Source organism: Salmo salar, chromosome 06, assembly GCF_965601325.2.
Source record: "Salmo salar chromosome 06, fSalSal1, whole genome shotgun sequence".
NCBI classification, from domain to species: domain Eukaryota; kingdom Metazoa; phylum Chordata; class Actinopteri; order Salmoniformes; family Salmonidae; genus Salmo; species Salmo salar.
In genome coordinates this window covers 49398823-49422592 of record NC_138296.1, presented here as the reverse complement: position 1 = coordinate 49422592, position 23770 = coordinate 49398823, and the positions used below count along the sequence as shown (strand labels likewise).

The 23770-nt window shown below is 44.2% G+C and overlaps 1 protein-coding gene across 3 annotated transcripts in view; it reads left to right on the top strand.

Annotated features, from left to right (window-relative positions):
- The window catches only part of LOC106607458 (KAT8 regulatory NSL complex subunit 1), an 81746-nt gene that overhangs the window by 47113 nt on the left and 10863 nt on the right, over positions 1-23770 (top strand). For 2 of the 3 annotated variants that reach the window (XM_014204420.3, XM_014204421.3), the window contains 4 exons: positions 18277-18418; positions 19039-19131; positions 19748-19854; positions 23350-23542. In XM_014204420.3, coding sequence (XP_014059895.2) covers positions 18277-18418; positions 19039-19131; positions 19748-19854; positions 23350-23542 — 535 coding nt within the window. The remainder of the gene's footprint in view (positions 1-18276; positions 18419-19038; positions 19132-19747; positions 19855-23349; positions 23543-23770) is intronic. The other variant, XM_082976703.1, reaches the window with a different exon arrangement.

The following is a 23770-nucleotide window of genomic DNA, read 5'->3' as shown; positions in this document are numbered from 1 at the left end:
TTTACCACCCCAGGCTTGAATCCTCTAGAAACACAACATCCTCATATTGCAGTGGATTTTCATTTGCTGTAGGCTACTACCCCCGTAATTGTACCTCACAGCTCAGAGTGGGTTTATTACAAAATGGAGGCAGGCGGGCACTGTGACTGAGGAATTACGATGCTATTGAGTCCTTTTTTTAAGACCAGGCCGTAAACAAATAGATTTTTGCACGCTAGACATCTGTTGGGACAGGACAACTTCTGGTGCCCTCGAAACTTGGATGTTGGCAGATTTGACACACTAAAATATACACTAAACTAAAGGCCTACACACTGCTACACAATACAACTATTAAAATTTAATTATAAATGGTGTAATTCAAAGGTTACACACGAGAAAGGGGAAAATGTGAAAACAAAAGCAAAGCAAAGGGTGGAAGTGGACAGGGTTTTGGCATCAGATTTTGAGATGTCTCGTTATGTTTTCCTCAAGTTGACACCCTCACGTGGTTTCTCTTAGAGCATTATATGTTTAGCAACAACTTGTGACTACATTTGAAATAGCATGTCATTTTACGGAGAAAAACAAAGTCAACAGAAACCATGTATGTTAACCATATTAGCATAACATCATCAGTCATGGGGTCACAAATAACTCAATATTTGCATATTTTCTCAGTGGGGTGGGGGGTAGTATATCAATCTGTCTGTGAATTAGGCTTTACTTAACCTGTTAGGGCTAGGGGGCAGCATTTGCACGTCTGGATAAAAAAAATGTACCCGATTTAATCTGGTTACTAATCCTACCCAGTAACTAGAATATGCATATACTTATTATATATGGATAGAAAACACTCTAAAGTTTCTAAAACGGTTTGAATGGTGTCTGTGAGTATAACAGAACTCATTTGGCAGGCAAAACCCTGAGACATTTTCTGACAGGAAGTGGATACCTGATGTGTTGTATTGACTTTAAACCTATCCCATTGAAAAACACAGGGGCTGAGGAATATTTTGGCACTTCCTATTGCTTCCACTAGATGTCACCAGCCTTTACAAAGTGTTTTGAGTCTTCTGGAGGGAGATCTGACCGAACAAGAGCCATGGAACGATGATGTCCCATTAGACACCTGGCGCGCGAGTTCATGTTGGGTACCCTCGTTCCAATACGTTATAAAAGAGTATGCATTCGTCCACCTTGAATATTATTCATGTTCTGGTTAAAAAAGGCCCTAATGATTTATGCTATACAACGTTTGACATGTTTGAACGAACGTAAATATATTTTTTCCCCTCGTTCATGACGAGAAGTCCGGCTGGCTTAGATCATGTGCTAACAAGACGGAGATTTTTGGACATAAATGATGAGCTTTTTTGAACAAAACTACATTCGTTATGGACCTGTGATACCTGGAAGTGACATCTGATGAAGAGAATCAAAGGTAATGGATTATTTACATAGTATTTTCGATTTTAGATCTCCCCAACATGACGTCTAGTCTGTATCGCAATGCGTATTTTTCTGGGCGCAGTGCTCAGATTATTGCAAAGTGTGATTTCCCAGTAAGGTTATTTTTAAATCTGGCAAGTTGATTGCGTTCAAGAGATGTAAATCTATAATTCTTTAAATGACAATATAATATTTTACCAATGTTTTCTAATTTTAATTATTTAATTTGTGACGCTGACTTGACTGCCGGTTATTGGAGGGAAACGATTTCCTCAACATCAATGCCATAGTAAAACGCTGTTTTTGGATGTAAATATGAACTTGATAGAACTAAAAATGCATGCATTGTCTAACATAATGTCCTAGGAGTGTCATCTGATGGAGATTGTAAAAGGTTAGTGCATCATTTTAGCTGGTTTTATGGTTTTGGTGACCCTGTCTTTGACTTGACAAAACATTACACACAACTCTTGTAAATGTACTGTCCTAACATACTCTAAATTTATGCTTTCGCCGTAAAACCTTTTTGAAATCGTAAAACGTGGTTAGATTAAGGAGATGTTTATCTTTCAAAGGGTGTAAAATAGTTGTATGTTTGAAAAATTTGAATTTTGACATTTATTTGGATTCAAATTTGCCGCTCTTGAAATGCACCTGCTGTTGATGGAGTGCACCACAGGTGGCACGCTAGCGTCCCACCTAGCCCATAGAGGTTAAGATTCTCATGTAATCCTAAACCTTTTGAAAGCGCTTTAAGGCTACACGCCCTGATGCTCCCTGCGTGAGCCTCCTTCCCGTCTTGTGCTTAGGCCTATATGTACACACAGAGGCCCGTTTATTAGGTACACCCATCTAGTATTGGGTCAGACCCCCCTTTGCCTTCAAAACAGCCTGAACTCTTCGAGGCATGGAAACATTGCTCAATTGGTATCAAGGAAAATAATGTGTGCCAGGTAAACATTCCGCACACCGTTATACCACTGCCACCAATCTGTACTGTTGCACCAGGCAAGGTGGGGCCATGGACTCATGTTGTTAACACCAAATCCTGACTCTGCCATCAACATGACGCAACAGGAACCAGGATTCGTCAGACGAGGCAATGTTTTTCCACTCCTCAATTGTCCAGTGTTGATGATCACGTGCCCAGTGGAGCCGCTTCTTCTTGTTTTTAGCTGATAGAAGTGGAACCCGGGGGGGGGTCGTCTGCTGCAACAGCCCATCCGTGACAAGGATCAACGAGTTGTGCGTTCCGAGATGCCTTTCTGAACACAATTGTTATTTGTCTGTTTTAAAGCCCTCTTGTTAGCTTGCACGATTCTTGTCGATATCTCATCAGCAAGTTGTTTTCACCCACAGGACTGCCGATGACTGGATGTTCTTTGTTTGTCGCACCATTCTTGGTAAACCCTAGACACTGTCGTACGTGAAAAGCTCAGGAGGCCGGACCTTTCTGAGATACTGGAACCGGCGATTATACCATGCTAAAAGTTATTTAGGTCACTCGTTTTGCCCATTCTAACGTTCAATCGAACAGTAACTGAATGCCTTGATGCCTGTCTGCCTGCTATATATAGCAAGCCATGGCCACTTGACTTATTGTCTGTAGGAGCAAACCATTTCCGTGAATGGTGTGGTGTACCTAATACACTTTCCACTGAGTATGTGTTTGTGTTAATTCCGAGGAGGCACTAATGCGTTGGAGATAATCTTGTTGTTTTCTGACATTGTCTGTGGACAACAATAGACATTCCTGGACTGGTGGGCTGTGCCATAGAGGAAGCCACTGGGTTCTTGTTGAGTTTATTTTCCGGCAGGCAGGACAGACGCTGGGAGTCGGGGCAGAGAGAACAGTCTACTGGGCTCTGCTCAGTGTTTGTTTGGAAAGAGGATTCCTGCCCTGGCGCTGCCGTGGTAAAGATTTGGCCCTGCCAGAAGCTCAGACTCTAGGCCTCCTCGGCCTTCCGCCCCCCCCTCCTCAGCCCCCTTGGCCCTTTTCATTCAACAGCCTAGAAAGTGGACTAGATCCTCAGGGGTGGAATAAGAAGACACACATTTGGTATGGGCTAGGCCTACTCGTGCAAAATCAACTGGAACTACTGACAACTTGTTATGAGTATATTAGTCAGCGTGGGCACTGGACATGGTCCATGCAAAGGCCGAAATCAGAATGCATGGACACCTAGCAGTCTTGCCCACACACACAAAACAAGGCATGAGAACATCGACACCCATACACTTTTTCCAATTGTTACACAGAAACTAATTTCTTTCATTCACAACGCCCACTCCTAGTCTTCTACCAAGGCCTGAGACTCATTCATCCCGCACGCACGCACGCGTTTCCTCTTCCTGTTTCAGCACCAACAGCCAACCAGATTGGCCGAGTAGAATACTGGCAGGTCACATGGTCCACTAGGCTAACTAACCCAATCAGCTGATTGAGACTCTCCGGCAGTCAGACTGATGTTATATCCAGGCAACGGCCAAAGGCTACTTAACAAATGGCACCCTATTCCCTATATAGTGCACTACTTTTTACCAGAGTCTGTGGTAGAGAATGGGATGCCATTAGGGACACTAAGACTCATCGTGGGTTTCTCCCTTCTCTGTTGGACCTATGGCAAAAGTCCACGGCTAAAGTAATGCACTATATAGGAAAGGGATGCCATTTGGAATACTGTTGATATAGGGTCAGTTTCATTTACATTTAATCCCCAATCCTTATTTCAACCGCAGTCCTTTCAGCAGCTGAATTGCCATAAAACATTTTTTTTTTAAAACAGTTTTATTCTCAATCATTCTATTTCATCGGTACACAACTCTTTCCCTTTTTGTGATTGTGATGTGCTGGTCTTTGTCCGCACTTTTTTACATTGTTGCCTGGGCTTGTATCAGGTGCCAAACAATTGGTCATCTCCCTTGCCAAAATCGGACACAAAACCAGACGACACAGAGAGGAAGCTAGGCTAGGATGGTACATTGAGACGGTCTCCTCCAGGGCTGGTGCTAAGCCTAGAGTGAGGGAGGGCCCAGCCCGGGCCTTGCGGTGAGCTAGCTGCAGCCCAGCAGCCTGCCTGCCTGGCCTGCTCAATAATACATAGAGGAGAGCTGCTGCCGGTCAGATGGTGCGGTAGTCTGGAGGAGGAGAGGGGCCTAGCACCCGGCTGTGACACAGCAGCCCAGCCCTCACAGCTCCCGCTTCTATTTAAGACATTTATGTAATGTGTAGGCCTTCCACGAACTGGAAAGGGTGCTTGGTTTCCATGGCAAAAGATGTTCAAAGGGTAGGCTAGCCGAGTCATAGCTCACAACCTATGGAGGCAATTTGTATTACTGATTCTGATATTAACTCCACCACAAGGTTGTTTTGTCCTTTTGAAAATCTATAATGGATTATTGTGTGAGCCACCATTTTAATGTCCGTAACGGATTTAGTTCTGTAAGCTCTGTCATCCTTTTCATACAACAAATAAAGGATGGCTGGTAAGATTGATTCATACACCACCTCTTTTTGACCCATCTAGGCCTATGTATTTCTTAGTGTTAACGTCTATATTTCAAGATTGTATGTAGCTCAGTTGGTAGAGCATGGTGTTTGCAACGCCAGGGTTGTGGGTTCGATTCCCACGGGGGGCCAGCACAGAAAAAATAAAAAATAAAATGTATGAAATGTATGCATTCACTACTGTAAGTCGCTCTGGACAAGAGCGTCTGCTAAATGACTAAAATGTAAAATGTATATAGGGCCGACGTCCCTGTGTCTGTCTGTTTGTATGGCCAGTATAGACTTTGTGTTGTGTACTGCGTTTGTTGTCTAAGCGTAGACTAGGAGCTTGGCTTACTTTGATGCGGCTTGCTTTGATCGCTGCTCCCATCTGTTGTTGTAATATGCACAGCCTTCCCCTCCCCCCCCTCCCGTTCACCAGAGTCACCGCTCTGCTGGGTGACGTCACCTTCCCTGTCGCTGGCCCTATCTTGTCACCAGCGTCACTGTGGTAATTAAGCTAGTAGCACACAAGTACCCCTCACCGGAGCACAGTGTCCGCTCTACCCTGCTCTGCTCAGCTCTGTCTGGGTCATGTTTTTTTGTTATATTCTCTGACAGACAGGCAGGAGGTGAACAATGGGAGTATGGTACACTGTAGGTAGCCCAAGGCTGGTTTTCAAGGCCTGTGTACTTTCTTGAGTCTTTTGAGTAATGTTTGAGTTGTATTCTATGCAGGTAGATAGGCTATACTTAGCCTTACCCCCAATTACACCTAATGTTTTTATGAAGCAGCATGTAACCTAGGTTGAATACGACCCTGCTGTCAAGTGTCGAGTGCTTGCTATGAACAGTGCCTGGGAGGAGGGCGTTTTTGTCAAGCAAATTCCTATTGCGATTAAGGTATTAATACGTCTGGTTGCCAAGTAACAGAGAGCATTTGGCCTTCGGTGGTAGTTGTATTGAGAGTTCATGAATCTAGCTTTTAGATTTGAATATTCAAATTGTCCTTTTTGTATTTTGCTTTCATTGACCTATATGGGCCAAAGGTAAATGGTAGAGCATGCAACACTGGCTTGAAACCTCCCCTGTGCAGCAATCTAGAGGGTCACCTTTCCACCCATCACAACTTAGATTGACAGCCTACTTGATTTACCACCCATCAACAGTAGTATACATCAGTATATCAATTCTCTCTTAATTTGATTGTAAATGTTACAGCATTCAACAAAACTGAAATGTCACAATACATAAGACTTACATTGTTTGATTAATGAGAAGTCTGTTGACAGGAAAACAACAATGGTAGCTCCAACGTGATAGGTTGAAGATGAACTAAAGGTAAAACAGCCTAATTATAGGTGCCAGGCTGTCAGCCCTATCGAAGCCGGTGCAGAGAGAGAGAGCAGTGTGCTGTCAGAACAAATAGTTTGAAGTCGTTGGCACTGAAATAGGTTCACATGGAGCCGAACCTGAAACTCTTCCTCGTCCACCTGTCACCAGCTAAAGGCAAGATGTCTTCCTCTGTTGCTGGCTGGCACCACTCTACGAAGGTGTTGCATTGCTAGGAAAGATTCACCATAACATGCAGCCGCCCAGCCTCCCTGTGGGAACCTATGAAGGAATATGCTGTGGTATAGGACAAAAAAATAATGGTGTGCAATGTTGGGGGCAATTCCAGATAAAAATCTAGTCAATTCAGGAAGCATACAAAAACTCAATAAAAATTGTATTAAATGAGGAAAATGTGGAATTAAATGGAAGTTGGTTTACTTTCTGAATTGAAATGGAATTGGCCCCAACCCTGGTGCGTCTGCGGCTAACGTCCCTGGCCTAATATTTTATTTAGGCTACTGAAGTTATTGTATGATGACTTAAAACCCAGTGTCAAAAAAGGATAGATCCTGATTATTCTGGTCTTTTTTTGTAAACAGAATATATTATTTAGCTCAATATTTTCATCCGGACTGGATTTAAATGCCCCTCATGATCTCTCCTATCCAGCCATCTCTGGACAGCATGGTGATGTTTCTCTGGACAAGCCTGAGCCAATAGGGACGTGTGGAATTGGAACATGCAGAGGAGTGGAGCCTCAAACCGGTATCTGAGTTCCTGCCTAACCCCTGTGGGTTGTGCAATCGGACACGCAATATTATTACTAACACGTAATTTTCCCATCCTCACATCTGGACTGGGTTAGCCAACACTACGTCTCTCCTTCCCAATACCAACCCACAACAATTTCATAACACACACTCTTTATTCACACTCTGTTCTCCCTCTTCAACTCTCACCCTAATTCATATCTCTACTCGCTCTTTACTTCCTCTTTCTTCTACTTTCACTCTCCCCTACTCCTCTCTAGCTCATTATTTTGTCTTTATGTAATGACTCCAACATTCCAGCCCCACTTAACCCCGTTAAAGTCACAGCAGCAGGGCTTTAGGCCCCGCCCCCCCCTCGGGCCCAGACCCCAGCCACGGTCTGGTCTGGCGTCCCATTAGCACACATTCTGTGTCTCCGTTCACCTAGAAACAAGACGCCGGCCGGGGACGTCACAGAGCACAGAGAAGGCCCCGGGAATACAGGCCTACAGTCTTTTATCCCCGTCTGGTCTGCACCCATTGAACCGTTTGCTTTGAATCATCTGCGGCCCAAATGTATTGCAGTATAGTCCTACCCCTTTCAAAGAACGCTGTGGGTGTTGCCTGGATATTGCAGCGAGTTATCGGTATTTAGTGTCGTCATCCCCCCCCCCCTTTTTTCCCCTGGAAAGCAGCTGTGCTTCTCTTTGTATGGATTGAAGCTTCCATGTGTGTTTTATTAGCAGAGAAAGGGGGTAAATACTTTCCAGGAAGCCAGGCGCTAAAAGACAAACGTAAACACAAACATGAAAAATTGGGTTTCGACATCACGTCTTGTCAATCTTAGTTTCCGGTTCCTTTCGCTGGGAACACAAGACCCTTGCCTGTTGCCCCGTATTACAGAATCCTGACAACATATTCCAGAACCATGAGACTTTTTAAATCTGTGTTCCAGCATTCCTCAGCTGCCTGGTTACAGCAGAACAGACAGGGAGGCATGTGACCTTCAGGGGTTAGATCTGTCTCCTTCCCCAGATAGGAAGGAATCCTCAACCTTTTGTTTTATTTTCCAGTGGAGGTCAGCCCCCGAAACAGTGTGCAGAAAAAGGAATTCATATGCAAAAACCATTGTCTGAATAATCAAATAATTATATGTTATGAACCTAGCAAATATGTAAACCAGATGTGTTCTACCTTTTTGGTAGGGTCGTAAAAACAAGCCTTGTTGTTTTTATCTGGGTCTGTGCCCCCAGTTAAAACGTCCACAATTGTTTACAAGACTTCCAAATGCAGTACTCTGCTATTCTTCCCGACTTATCTCGTCTCTGCGAGACATTGCCCCTCATTGCAGCGAGGTCAAGAATGACACCAGTCACTCCTCTCCCATCCGGCCATGTTTAGAACCTGTGGAATATGCTGGGCCAGGGTTGCATCTCAAATGCACCCTATCACTATCACCCTATCACTATATAGTGTACTACTATTAACGTCAAAAGTATGTCATTTGGGATGCAGACCAGGTTTTTGGCTGGCTGGCTGGTCATTGTCTCTCATGGTGTCTATAGAATCAGGTATGTTATCGGGGGACCCAGAGAGGAGCCTTTCAGCCTGGCCGGCCGGCCTGGTCCATACGCCACCGTCATACAACAGGAGTTATTCACTGGGTTCTACTGCCTTATCTCGCACACCAATGGGCTAATAGTGTGTTGGGGGGGGGGGGGGTTAGGGGAAGAAGTATTGTGGAAGGGGATAGAGGACGGTGGGAGGGGATAGAGTATGATGGGGAGGGGGGAATATTGAGTATGGGGGAAAGGTAGACAATTTTCTGTTGAAATGTAGACAATGCCACTGTTTGATTTGCATTTCGATGGTGGACTTTCTTGTCCTTGTAGAGAAGCTGAAATGACAAGAAGCTGCAGTATGCATGACATGAGAGTTTACCATTGTCACATAAACCCCTTCTGATTCACAGACAGTCTTAATCACACAGTGCCTTCAGAAAGTATTAACTTTTTCCACATTTTGTTGTTACCAAGTGGGAATAACGCCGTAAGATCGATGCCCACACCCCCGCGGAAATCTAATTGGCATAATAAATGAAATCCCCGTACAAGTCAGTTTTTTTTTTAAATCGGATGCGTCTCAATCCACCGCATCCACACAAAAACGGGTTGGCCTACAAACTACACTGAACTAAAATATAAAGTGTTGGTCCCATGTTTCATGAGCTGAAAACTGGTGGATGGATTATCTTTGCAAAGGAAAAATGCTCACTAACAGGGATGTAAACAAATTTGTGCACAAATTTTGAGAGAAGCTTTTTGGGGGACGATTTGTTGTTCATGTTTGATTCATGTCATGAATCTGTTATTCAATGTGTTTGTATGGGCTATAAGAAGTTATTTTTTTTTTTTCATCAAAACATTTTTTATACAGGACCAGTCAAAAGTTTGGACACACCTACTCATTCAAGGGTTTTTCTTTATTCTTACTATTTTCTACATTGTATAATAATAGTGAAGACATCAAATCTATGAAATAACACATGGAATCATGTAGTAACCAAAAAAGTGTTAAACAAATCAAAATATATTTTTGGTTCTTCAGCGTAGCCACCCTTTGTCTTGATGACAGCTTTGCACATTCTTGGCATTCTCTCAGCCAGCTTCATGAGGAATGCTTTTCCGACGGTCTTGAAGGAGTTCCCACATAAGCTGAGCACTTGTTGGATGCTTTTCCTTCAATCTGCGGTCCAACTCACCCTAAACCATGTCAATTGGGTTGAGGTCGGGTGATTGTGGAGGCCAGGTCATCTGATGCAGCACTCCATCACTCTCCTTCTTGGTCAAATAGCCCTTACACTACCTGGAGGTGTGTTGGGGCATTGTCTTGTTGAAAAACAAGTGATAGTCCCACTAAGCGCAAACCAGATGGGATGGCGTATCGCTGCAGAATGCTGTGGTAGCCTTGCTGGTTAGGTGTGCCTGGAATTCTAAATAAATCACTGACAGTGTCACCAGCAAAGCACCAACACACCACCTCCATGCTTCATGGTGGGAACCACACATGCAGATATCATCTGTTCACCTACTCTGTGAATCACAAAGACATGGCGGTTAGAACCAAACATCTCACATTTGGACTCATCAGACCAAAGGACAGATTTCTACCGGTCTAATGTCGATTGCTCGTGTTTCTTGGCCCAAGCAAGTCTCTTCTTCTTAATGGTGTTCTTTTAGTAGTGGTTTCTTTAAAGCAATTTGACCCTGAAGGCTTGATTCACGTAGTCTCCTCTGAACAGTTGTTGAGATCTGTCTGTTACTTTAACTCTGCAGCCCAAATAAATGCTTCACAATCTGAGGTGCCGTTAACTCTAATGAACTTCTCTGCAGCAGAGGTAACTCTGGGTCTTCCATTCCTGTGGCGGTCCTCATGAGAGCCAGTTTAATCATAGTGCTTGATGGTTTTTGCGACTGCGACAGCCACCACTATGCTTGAAAATATGGAGAGTGGTACTCAGTAATGTGTCGTATTGGATTTGCCCGAAATATAACCCTTTGTATTCAGGACAGAAAGTTAATTGCTTTGCACATTTCTTGCAGTATTACTTTAGTGCTCTGTTGCAAACAGGATGCATGTCTTGGAATATTTGTATTTTGTACAAGCTTTCTTTTCACTCTGTCAATTAGGTTAGTATTGTGGAGTAACTACAATGTTGTTGATCCATCCTCAGTTTTCTATCACAGCCATTAAACTCTAACTGTTTTAAAGTCACCATTGGCCTCATGGTGAAATCCTTGAGCGATTTCCTTCCTCTCTGGTAGTTAAGAAGGACTCCCGTATCTTTGTAGTGACTAGGTGTATTGCTACACCACCCAAAGTGTTATTAATAATGTCACCATGGTCAAAGGGATAATCAATGTAAAAGATTGTTTACATATATATATTATTTTATAGATACACATCTACCAATATGTGCCCTTCTTTGCGAGGCATTGGAAAACCTCCCTGGTCTTTGTGGTTGAATCTGTGTTTGAAATTCACTGCTCGACTGAGAGACCTTACAGATACTTTTATATGTGGGGTACAGAGATCCGAGGTAGTCATTCCAAAATCATATTAAACACTATTATTGCACACTACAACATCAACTTATTGTGACTTGTTTATAACATTTTTGCTCCTGATCTTATTTAGGCATGCCAAAACAAAGGGGTTGAATACTTACTGACATTTCAGCTTTTCAATTTTAATGAATTGTAGGCCAGTGACATAATCTTTCATCTTTAATAGTAGCATTTAGCGAGAGCCTTTGATATCTGTCCTCCATCACTTGGTCTAAACAAACTTTTACATAGTTGAGGACTATGGTAGAGGAATATGTAGGCCTGAGGATTGTAAGCCATTGTAGAGGATTGGCCCACCCTTGATCTGGCGTCATTATAAAACATGTTTTGAAGTGGCAATCTGGGATTCAAACAACAAAGCAGGTCACCCCACCACTGTTTTAATGAATGTAGGCCTATATCATTATTTTAAGACACATATTGCCCCTTTAAACCATGTTTCCCTGTCAGTGCTTATGGCATGTTGGTCTTAGTCGGTCAGTCAAATACAATTTAGCAGTCTTATGGCTTGGTGGTAGAAGCTGTTCAGGGTCCTGTTAGTTCCAGACTTGGTGCATCACTCCTGCTTGATGTGCAGTAACAGAGAGAACAGTCTATGACTTGGGTTGCTGGAGTTTGACTATTTTTTCGTCTTCCTCTGACACTGCCTGGTACAGAGATCCTGGATGGCAGGAAGCTTGGCCCCATTGATATACTGGGCCGTACGCACTAACCTATGTAGCGCCTTGTAGCCGGATGCCAAGCAGTTGCCATACCAAGCGGTGATGCAGCCAGTCAAGATACTCTCAATGGTGCAGCTGTATAACTCTTGGAGGATCTGAAGGTCCATAACAATTTTTTTTACAGCCTCCTGAGGGGGAAGAGTCGTTGTAATGCCCTCTTCACGACTGTGTTGGTGTGTGTGGACCATGATAATTCATTCCTTGGTGATGTGGACAGCGAGGAACTTGAAGCTCTGGACCTGCTCCACAACAGCCCCGTCGATGTGGATGGGGGCATGCTTTTACCCTTTGTTTCTTGTAGTCTATGATCAGCTCCTTTTGTCTTGCTGACATTGAGGGAGAGGTTTTTGTCCTGGCACAACACTGCCAGGTCTCTGACCACCTCCCTGTAGGCTGTCTCATCGTCATCGGTGATCAGGCCTACCACAGCCGTGTCATCTGCAAACTCAATAATGGTGTTGGAGTCGGACCATTCAGAAGAGCCCTGATTAGTATTTTTCCAGCAGTAATGGAATGGGTTTGTAAATGCCCTTCCCAGACTTCTCCATTCCTCGCCCTCTTCTCTTTCACCAGCTTCTCTCTCGGCTCCTCACTCCCCTCTCCCTCAATTTTTTCTGCCTCCGCCTCTCGCCTCTCTCTTTCACTCCCGCCTTCTCACTCGTCTCTCACTCGTGCCGCCTTTGCTGCGCCATGAAGGCTAGTCATGTGACAGGGGAGGTGGGTGGGATCGTTATTTTCTCTCTCCCAGCACATCAAACCCTTTGTTCTCCACTAAACCCCGCCCATAGACACACACACACACACACACAGGCTGACTGGAAGAGCAACTCTCTCTTCCTATCTTTCCACCCTCCCTCCCTCGCTCTTTTGTTGCTGCTAAAAGCAGCATGAGGCTCCTGGCTCATCCCACACTTCTAATGGCCTTTAGATATGCTCATGTATTTTAAAGAAGGGTGGATAATTTTTCTCCCCTTGCGCTCGTTCCTTTACCCTTTTTAATAGTCAGATGTTATTTCCTTTTGATGGTTCAGTCCCTGTTACCCCAGCGACCATGACGATTACCACCCGTCTTTTTATATCCTGTGTTTTTGTTTTGCCTCACTGCTCGCAGCGTTCATTTCCTGGTTGGGCGGGTTTCTCGTATGTGTGCGTGTGTACACTACTGACTGACGGATGGATGTAAGCTACTGGCTGACTTCTGAAAATATCTGAAATATTAATCAAAGTGTTAGATTTTTACATAAATCATAAGGCACTTGGTTTGATGTTGGAGTGGTGGGCTATGTTGATGTTATCAGTGCTATATTGAGCATGAGATTCCGTTTTATTTCTCTGTGGTTTACCAGCTAGCCATCATCTTGTGATCTGGTATTCCTTTACTATGGATATTACTACTGTCTAGCTATACACACTACAAAACAGTAGGGCTGTGACGATACCAGTATCGCAATATTTTGTCCATGCCAAAAATGATAGTGCAATGCAGATCAAACTCTTTGGTCCTTTTTAAAAACCTGCTGTATGTAAAATATCTAAAAGTCACTATGGATAACCATATAATGATGTTTGTTTCCAACATTAGGGCTGTTCTCTTACAGAAGTGAAATCCACTTTGTGTTTTGTTTCCTTGCAACAATACCAACGAGTATCTTGATACTGGTATCGTCTCGGCCCTGCAAAACAGCTCCCATTCCTAGGTGAGAGCAGAGTAGAGACAGGTGTGAATGACTCATCCCTGGTGAGAGGACAGGACCCCACGCTTCAAGGTCACACACACTTTCCTACCACAAAGCCAGTCATACTCCTTACTGACAGTACTCTGGATTTCTTCTCAATGCCAGGCAGTGTATCCCTATATTTCCACCAGGGCTTGTTTCACCCAGACACGGCCTCCCAGAGCTCTGTGACCCTTCTGTATGTGTCTCTGAAGTCAGGCTTCTCACAGAGACACAGGAATCCAATTTTATTCTTCACATGCTTTGTAAACAACAGGTCTAGAAAAACAGTAAAAAGCTTACTTACGGGCCCTTCCCAACAATGCAGAGTGATAGACAAGTAATAACAGGTAATAATAAATACACAATGAATAATGATAACTTGGCTATATGCACAGGGTACCAGTACCGAGTCGACGTGTAGGCGTATGATGTAATTGAGGTAGATATGTACACATAACTAGGAAAAAAGTGACTAGGCAACAGGATAGATAATAAACAGTAGAAATGATGAGTCAAAATACATTTTTAAAAAGTTAGCAAAAAGGGTCAATGCAGATAGTGTGTGATGGATGGCTCTATAAGAGGGAGCCTCACCAGAGAGGATGGCACATGGCCACTTAACCTCTCCCCGACAAGTCAGAGACCGCACGTGCATGCAACCGAGAATGTCAGCTAAAAGTCGAAAGAGAAAAAGCGAGTGACTCAGTGGTATGTGTTTGGTAGCTACTAAATCCACGGTGTGTGTTTAGTGAATATCAGCTACACTGCACTAGTCAGAGATGAAGAGTGGCTGTGGTTTTTCCCAGTGGCCGTCACACTCCCACAGAGAATTGTATTACGGTATTGTCAGAAAGTCAAGGAAGAGGCCTGTTTTTGCCGAACGCCCTCGCCGGCTCTGAGCACTTATTGAAATGAGTTGTGAATAAATGTAAAATGTATTTAAATGTTTTATTTCTAAAGAAACTCGTCTGGATTTCTGAAAGTCAGCAGGGGCACTTCACATGCCCTCTGTGAGAGTGTTGTTATTATACACACACGTCATGTTTTGTGTGAGAGCGATTTCTTGTCGGAGCTCCTGTCCTGGCGTTTGTTTTTTTAGATTGTGGGTGTTTCTGTGAAAGTCAGTGTTATTGGTTGTCCCTGTACTGGTGCTTTTCCACTGAGACTAACCCCTACACCAGTAGGTCGCCAGTGTTTTATGTTAATGGTAGCTCTAGTGTAATTGTTTCCATCCGGAGTGTGACACTAAGACCTCTGCATCATTCATGTCTGTCTGTCTGTCTGTCTGTCTGTCTGTCTGTCTGTCTGTCTGTCTGTCTGTCTGTCTGTCTGTCTGTCTGTCTGTCTGTCTGTCTGTCTGTCTGTCTGTCTGTCTGTCTGTCTGTCTGTGATTGTGGCTACTTCCTGTTTGCCTGCTTCCTGTTCCTGTGTGGATCACAGAGAGGAGCGGGGGGGGGGGACTCATTGTGTCGCTACAGCAACAAGCAGCAGCCAAAACTCCTCCCTCTGTCCCTTCCTCTCTCTCTCAACCTCACTCTCCACAGCCCTACCACACACAGCATTCTCCCTCTCCTCTCCACAGCCCTACAACACACAGCATTCTCCCTCTCCTCTCCACAGCCCTACAACACACAGCATTCTCCCTCTCCTCTCCACAGCCCTACAACACACAGCATTCTCCCTCTCCTCTCCACAGCCCTACCACACACAGCATTCTCCCTCTCCTCTCCACAGCCCTACAACACACAGCATTCTCCCTCTCCTCTCCACAGCCCTACAACACACAGCATTCTTCCTCTCCTCTCCACAGCCCTACAACACACAGCATTCTCCCTCTCCTCTCCACAGCCCTACAACACACAGCATTCTCCCTCTCCTCTCCACAGCCCTACAACACACAGCATTCTCCCTCTCCTCTCCACAGCCCTACCACACACAGCATTCTCCCTCTCCTCTCCACAGCCCTACCACACACAGCATTCTCCCTCTTCTCTCCACAGCCCTACAACACACAGCATTCTCCCTCTCCTCTCCACAGCCCTACAACACACAGCATTCTCCCTCTCCTCTCCACAGCCCTACAACACACAGCATTCTCCCTCTCCTCTCCACAGCCCTACAACACACAGCATTCTCCCTCTCCTCTCCACAGCCCTACAACACACAGCATTCTCCCTCTCCTCTCCACAGCCCTACAACACACAGCATTCTCCCTCTCCTCTCCACAGCCCTACAACACACAGCATTCTCCCTCTCCTCTCCACAGCCCTACAACACATGGTTCATTCTCTCGCCCATCCACTGCCCCCGGTGGTTGACTGTAGTACTGCAATACTTGGCCTACTACAGTACTGCCCCTCCCCCACACTCACCAAAGCCCATGTGGAATTTTTTTAATTGAAAAAAATAAAAAAGACTTGGGGTAGAAAACAGCACTGTTAATTTATAATGAACAGGAAAAACTGGATTCAGGGGTCCTGGTTCAGATTTGTTTGTTTGGTTAGACATGAGGAGTTAATTGTTTCTCTCCCCACCACCTCCCGCCCCGCAATGGCCTTGTTTTATAAGTCCGTGTGTCCTTTTTACTAATCAGAATATAAAGTACACCATCTCTAAGTAACTGATTATTCAGTCTTTTGAAGTCCTCCCATATGTTGTTGCTCACTGACTACCTTTGTGGAACTGGCCACGTCACACTCCTTTTCCTATATCACACTACCAATGGAAATGGGAGGCTGCCTTACTTTCCTTTTAAAACAGGTGTGTGTGTGTGTGTGTGTGTGTGTGTGTGTTAATTAGTCTGCATGTGTGATTGTGCTAAAGAGAGGGATTATACATGCATGTTCTCATGCACATCCATGTTATCATGTCTTTTTTCCTAAAGGGAACTGTGAAGAGAAGGGTGTATTTATATCCAGCCCTCATGAAACAGTGTGTTTGTGCCTGTGTAGACAGGCGAAACTTTGGAACCTTCTTCTGAATGTATGACATAAAGTCTCTGAATCTTGGAAAGACATTTTCTATTTTACATTGCCACGTTCTGAAAACAGCATTTTTTGCTATACTTAGTCTCTTTGCTATACTAGTCTCTTTGTCGGTATAAGAGATTCTGGAAGAGAGAACACAGCCCCTTCTAAGCCAAAAGTGACCTTGTTCTGTTGGTCTGTACTGATTATTGATAGCTGTAAAGAGGGTGAGAATGAGAGCCGTAGGGCGATGGGTGTTTGGGCGAGTCTTGAACCGGCGGCCTGTCCCAAATGATACCCTATCCCCTATATAGTTGACTACTTTTCACCAGAGCCCTATGGGCCACGGTCCAAATGAGTGTGCTAAATAGGGAATAGTGTGCCATTTGGGACGCAATAATAGTGTGTGTTGAGAGGTTGTCCTCTAAATTCCAGTCAGAGTAGATGAGGGGGTGGGGGAGGAGGAGGGCCTGTAACAGCAGAGGCCTCACTGGTCTCCAGCCATCTCACCAGACTGATAGGAAAGTGGGTTATGTAATGTTGGCTCTATAGAAAGAACATAGCAGCCCTCTTTTTCTCTCTAGCTCTCTTCACTTTCTCCATTTCTGATCATCTCTCTTTTCCCTACCCTCTCTTTTACCCCCATTGCACTGATTTCTTGCCCTCGTTGTCCCTGTCTTCTCTGTCGCCCCCTCCCACCCTTGTTTTTCTCTCTCTCCCTCTCTCTCCCTCTTTCTGGGACAGAGTGTGATCGAGGGTAATCTTGAGTCATTTCCTACCAAAATGTCCTTCGCTCACAGCGCCATCATGTCGAAACCTTGGCTTGAACACAGCTCATTCAGGGTTGGGGAGGCAACTACTAGGCGTGCAGACCTAGGTGTAGAACACATGGGAAGGGGATTCAGTGGAAAGGTGGCAACTACAGTTTTGTGCTGCTACTGCTATTGAAACACAAACAAAGTCGAGCAGCTCGGGGAGCGAAGAGAAAGTGTCGATTTGATTAGACTAAAGGTTATCGGTCACTGGGGGGACTGGAAGTGATTTTACTATCCAAATAATATCATGAATATATATATTTTTTTACTTGAATGGCAACTTGCTCAGGTGACTCAGGAGAGGTGGTGCACTTTGGAGAGAGGGAGATTTTCCATTGGTTAGAAATGTCCCAATTCACTTGCAACACATGGAGCCTCTGACTGTAAAGCTTCTCTGATTGATTGACCGACAATAACGAGCTAGACGTGTGAAAAGTGTCTAGGCTACCGATGCGTCTTTTTTATGGGGCGCATTCGTAAGAAATGTCAACTGTTGTTATATAAACATTTCGAGTGGCAAGGTGTGTCCTAGAATGTAGCAATGTCACAGATAATGAAATCAAATTTTAGACAAAGCCTTTACATTTTTTTATGAACTTGTAAGTAACCAAATACTAACGCCCGTTCGAATAACCACACCCATCCCGTGTGTGTACGGTGGCTTAGATGTAATAACAAAAGTCTGTGGCTAGTGTTGTGAATGAAGGCGGGTGGATGTTTTTGAAGCTTTTTTCCCCCATTAGTGTTATTTGTGTGACGCCCCTTGACTTCATTCCAAAAGTCCTTGTCACTGACCTCGGAGCCCACACGGACCCTCCTCCAAACAAGCAATCACACTCCCCACACACAATCTCTCTCACACTGACGCGCACACCTTCTCTCCTGCCTCTGCTCTGACCCTGTCCTCCTCTCGCTCTGCCCGACAGATGGAGACGTGCGGAGGGGCGCTACGCGGTGGATAGGGCCTCCATAGTCAGCCACTGGAACTGGCTGCAGGCCCACGTGTCTGACCTGGAGTACCGCATCCGCCAGCAGACGGACATCTACCGTCAGCTCCGCTCCAACAAGGTCAGCACCACCACCACACAATACATACAACACTGGTTCTTAACACTGGTTACGCGTAAAAAAAAAAAAAAAGTAATTCACTGTTTCTCTATGGTCAGCACCCTCAGTCTCAGCCACCTGGGTTGCCCTGGCAACAAGTTCAAGAGTGGAAGGGAAGGGGCGGACCGGGTGAAAGTCATGTCATTGGTAGATGGGGATGTAGAAGCATGTCACGTGACTTAACGTGTCTCTCAATCCCCACGCTCAAAGTAGCTTAGCTCACACCTCAACTACGGATGAGAAAAGTGGGAATGCTTTTCTATTCTGTTCTTATCAAGAGTATGTTGCGAACCTCGATACCTCTGACATGCCTGTCTGCTTTTAGCCCTCATTTTCTTCCCCACTCTTATCCTCTGCTTCTCCCACTTTTTCTTTCTTTCTCTCACTTCATCCATCCAACGGTAATTTCCCAGTGGAATATCATAGCCTTCCTGGTAAAATGTGAAGCTTGTTCATGGTGCCCCTTACCTTGTCTGTGGCTACACCAAAACCAGTTACTTTGTTGCAAAGCCACTGTTACCTCTGGTGTTATGAATCAGAAGGACTGAAGAGCTCACCCTGGCCTATCTGCGCTCTCGTAGGGTTCCATAATGCTGACAGAGACCTCCCCCTTTGACGTGTCACCTGAGGACGGGGAGGTGAAGGCGGAGCCTGTTGGTTGCCCGGTAATAAAGGTAAATGAGTCTGACGATGTAACTGTCCAATCAGATCCTCAACAAGCCTGTGTCTTCATTTCTTAGACGTCAACTCGCGTATCCTAAACATGTCCTAGTTTTAGATGAATAGGTACACAATTCAATTAGTGCTGACAACCTCTTAAGTCATGTGCTGTTTTCATAGAGAAAGAATCAAATGCGACTTTTCCACTTAGTGTGGTCCCTCCCTACCAGTTCAGGGGAGAAAGAGAAGAGGGAGGGAGAGAAGACACCGCTCAAGATGGCACCCTGGCACTGTGCCCAAAATAGAGAGACGGGAACAAGACTCCCCCACAGAACCCCAACCAGCCCCCGGGACTTGGGAGGGAGGGAGGGAGGGAGGGAGGGGAGAGGGACTACTATCTCGGGAAGAGAATGGGTGAGGAGGGAGAGGTCCCGAAACAGTGGTGGTCTTTGTCATGCCAAGTAGTGTTGACCTTTCTATCCATTCAGTTGTGGCCCGAGGATTTCACTAGGAGGTCATTCAACTGTTCTGGGCTAGGCTGTAGTGGAATGGAGTTGAGGAGGGTGGGTTGGGAGAGAGTTTCGAAGGGGAGTTCCATGTTAGCCGTGCCAACCTTGTCTTTGGTTCCAGGAGTGCGGCTCAGACGGTGGGGCGGAAGGTCCCGGAACGGTCTCTGTGGAAACAGGCCTGAGGAAAGGTTGCGCGTCCGGGAGACGGGTCAACGGGATCATCAACAGGTACGACGCGATGGAATGAAACCTCTTTACCCGTCCACTAGGTGTGTGTACTTTCCGTAAGGCGGCCTCTATGCCAACCACTCCGTCTGGACAAAGGTGTGTGTGTGTGAGGGGACATGATCCATGTGGGAATTGCAGCTGCTCACTGTTCTTCCCAAACATACTACAGGGTTTGTACACACAGCACTGTACAAGCTTGTACGTACATGTGTTCATGCTGCAGCCTTTTTCCTCTAGTGGAATGCAGAACTGTGACTGGAATAATCATTCTGTCACCGAGTAATACATATTCACACTCCTTATAAATGGGATGGGAGTTTTCCCCCATGCTGTTACATTGAGACCTACCAAATAAAGCTACTCAATGGACAGTGAAAAGATAAATCCAGAATTATCATTATGAACATTATCAGTCGTAGTAGTAGTAATATACAGAGTCATGTATTACAGTGTTGATAAGTGATCTTCCCTCCAGCTTATGTAATGGGTCTATAGACATAGATTGTCCATTTTTATTAGTGTTGAGCGACTAACTGAATTTTCTGTTATTTTTTGTTTTTTAACTTCTATGGGCTAGGAGGGACGCTAGCGTCCCACCTGCGGGACACAGCCAGTGAAATATCAGGGCGGCAAATACAAAAACAACAAAATGTCATAATTCAACTTTCTCAAACATACAACTATTTTACACCAATGTAACCACATTGTCCGATTTCAAAAAGGCTTTACAGCGAAAGCAAAACATTAGATTATGTAAGGAGAGTACATAGGCAAAAATAATCACACAGCAATTTTCCAAGCAAGGACATGTCAATAAAACCCAAAACACAGCTAAATGAAGCACTAACCTTTGACGATCTTCATCAGATGACACTCCTAGGACATTATTTTACACAATACATGTATGTTTTGTTCGATAAAGTTCATATTTATATCCAAAAACAGCATTTTACATTGGCGCGTGATGTTCAGAAAATGTATTCCCACCAAAACGTCCGGTGAATGTGCACATCAATTTACAAAAATACTCATCATAAACGTTGACAAAATATATAACAATTATTTTAAGAATTATAGATAGACTACCCTTGGATGCAACCGCTGTGTCAGATTTTAAAATAGCTTTACGGAGAAAGCACATTGTTCAATATTCTGAGTACATAGCTCAGCCATCACGGTGAGCTATTCAGACACCCGCCAAGTTCGGGGCAACCTAAACTCAGAATTAGTATTAGAAATATTGTATTACCTTTGCTGATCTTCGTCAGAATGCACTCCCAGGACTGCTACTTCCACAAGAAATGTTGTTTTTGTTCGAAATAATCCATATTTATCTACTTATCCAAAGGCATAACGCGCGAGCGTGGAACGAGAGACGAAAAGTCAATGTTCCATTACCGTACTTAGAAGCATGTCAAACGCTGTTTAAAATCAGTCTTTATGGAATTTTTTACGTAGAATTGCGATAATATTCCAACCGGACAATAGCATATTCATTCAAGAAGAAAAAGAAGGAACGGCGTGCTCGCGTGACTGTGCATATCCAATCCCTTTGTTGCCAGGCAGACCACTCAGTGAATGAGCTCCTATACTCTGCCCAGTGACAGGAGAAGGCTCAAACCACTTTCTGAAGGCTTTAGACAGCCAATGGAAGCCTTAGGAAGTGCAACGTCACCCCACAGACACTGTAGCTTCGATAGAGAATCAAAATAACTACAATTCTCAGACTTTCCACTTCCTGCTTGAACTTTTCTCAGGTTTTTGCCTGCCATATGAGTTCTGTTATACTCACAGACACCATTCAAAGTTTTAGAGACTTCAGAGTGTTTTCTATCCAAATCTACTAATAATATGCATATTCTAGTTTCTGCCCCAGAGTAGTAACCTGTTTAAATTGGGTACGTTTTTCATCCGGCCGTGAAAATACTGCCCCCTAGCCCAGACAAGTTAAACTAGTTGACCGATCGGTTCAATTATTTGAGTTCCATTTTGTTCAGTTTTATTCTCAATGTGCACATTGCACTATTTCTCTAGAGATCAATCAGATCCAGCCTGAACTGTGTGATGTTGTAGTTTCCAACAGGCCAATATTCTACATAGTTTAGCTCATAAACGTGGTAATTAACTACAATGAGCATAATCCATTGTACGTCTACTTGTCCGGTCTCTTTCTTTTATGCCTGCTACAGAAGAGGCAGAAGAATGCATGATTGTGAGGGGATATAGAGAGCAGCTGTTGCTTCGCTAGGTATCACTACCTGAAAATACATTATCTAAGTGATTTGATACAGTGAGGGGAAAAAAGTATTTGATCCTCTGCTGATTTTGTACATTTGCCCACTGACAAAGAAATGATCAGTCTATAATTTTAACCTGTTTGGGATAGGGGGCAGTATTTTCACAGCCGGATAAAAAACGTACCCGATTTAATCTGGTTACTACTCCTGCCCAGAAACTAGAATATGCATTGGATGGGAAACACTCTAAAGTTTCTAAAACTGTTTGAATGGTGTCTGTGAGTATAACAGAACTCATATGGCAGGCAAAAACCTGAGAAGATTCCATGCAGGAAGTGCCCTGTCTGACAATTTGTTGTCCTTCTAGGGCATCTCTATCAAAAATACAATCTCAGCTCGTTACCTGTATAAAAGACACTTGGGAGCCAGAAATCCTTCTGATTGAGAGGGGGTCAAATACTTATTTCCCTCATTAAAATGCAAATCATTTTATAACATTTTTGACATGCATTTTTCTGGATTTTTTTGTTGTTATTCTGTCTCTCACTGTTTAAATAAACCTACCATTAAAATTATAGACTGATGATTTCTTTGTCAGTGGGCAAACTTACAAAATCAGCAGGGGATCAAATACTTTTTTCCCCCACTGTAGTTGATATTCAGCAGTCATAAAAGTATGCCTTATTTACATTGAAGAACTACAAAATAGTGGGGGGTTTTTTGTCAGAAAGCATTGGCTCTATAGAGATGAGATGATGACTGATGATGACTTGGAATTAAATAATAAAGTCATCAAATGTACACAACTGAAATATTTTATTAAAGTAATGTGAATAAATGATGGTTAATAAGTGATAAGTAATAATGGGTAGTGGTGTAATGATGGGTGATGGGCAGTCACTACCATTAATGGGACTTGTATTGTGTTATTTCAGTGTTACAGCATTCAACCCAAATAATCGAAACCGACCTCAAAAAGCACTAACATTTGTCAGATCTAGATTCACTGGGGCGGCAGCGTAGCCTAGTGGTTAGAGCGTTGGACTAGTAACCGAAAGGTTGCAAGTTCGAATCCCCGAGCTGACAAGGTACATATCTGTCGTTCTGCCCCTGAACAAGGCAGTTAACCCACTGTTCCTAGGCCGTCATTGAAAATAACTGACTTGCCTAGTTAAATAAAGGTAAAATAAAACTGCTGTGCACAGGGTTTCTTCTTTCGTGTAGTATAATATTGATGAGTGACTGTCCCTCCCTCCAGCCTGCGGCCTGGTTCTCCAGAGTGTTCTGACCTGGAGGAGCAGCTGAGGAAGCAGCAGCAGAGCCTGCCCTCGTCCCAGCTCCCGTGCTCCCCTCAGGACGACACGTGTGTGGCGGCCCGCACACGGCCCCTCCTCAGCTGTAAGAGACGACGCCTCGTCAGGCCCAGCACCGTCACCAACCTCAACCGCAAGGTTTGTTTGTGTGTGTGTTTGTGCTTTACTGTTTGTGTGTTGTAATGTACGCTTTCACTGCTACGTTGTCATTCTGTGTGTTTTCAGCTCATTTAGTTTTTTACTGGGTGTATTGTTTGCTAGTATGACTGTCAGTGTCCTTGAACTACAGAGTGATTGGCTGATTTTTTTTCTGTGTATTATGTGTGTGTTGTAAGTCGCTCTGGATAAGAGCGTCTGCTAAATGAC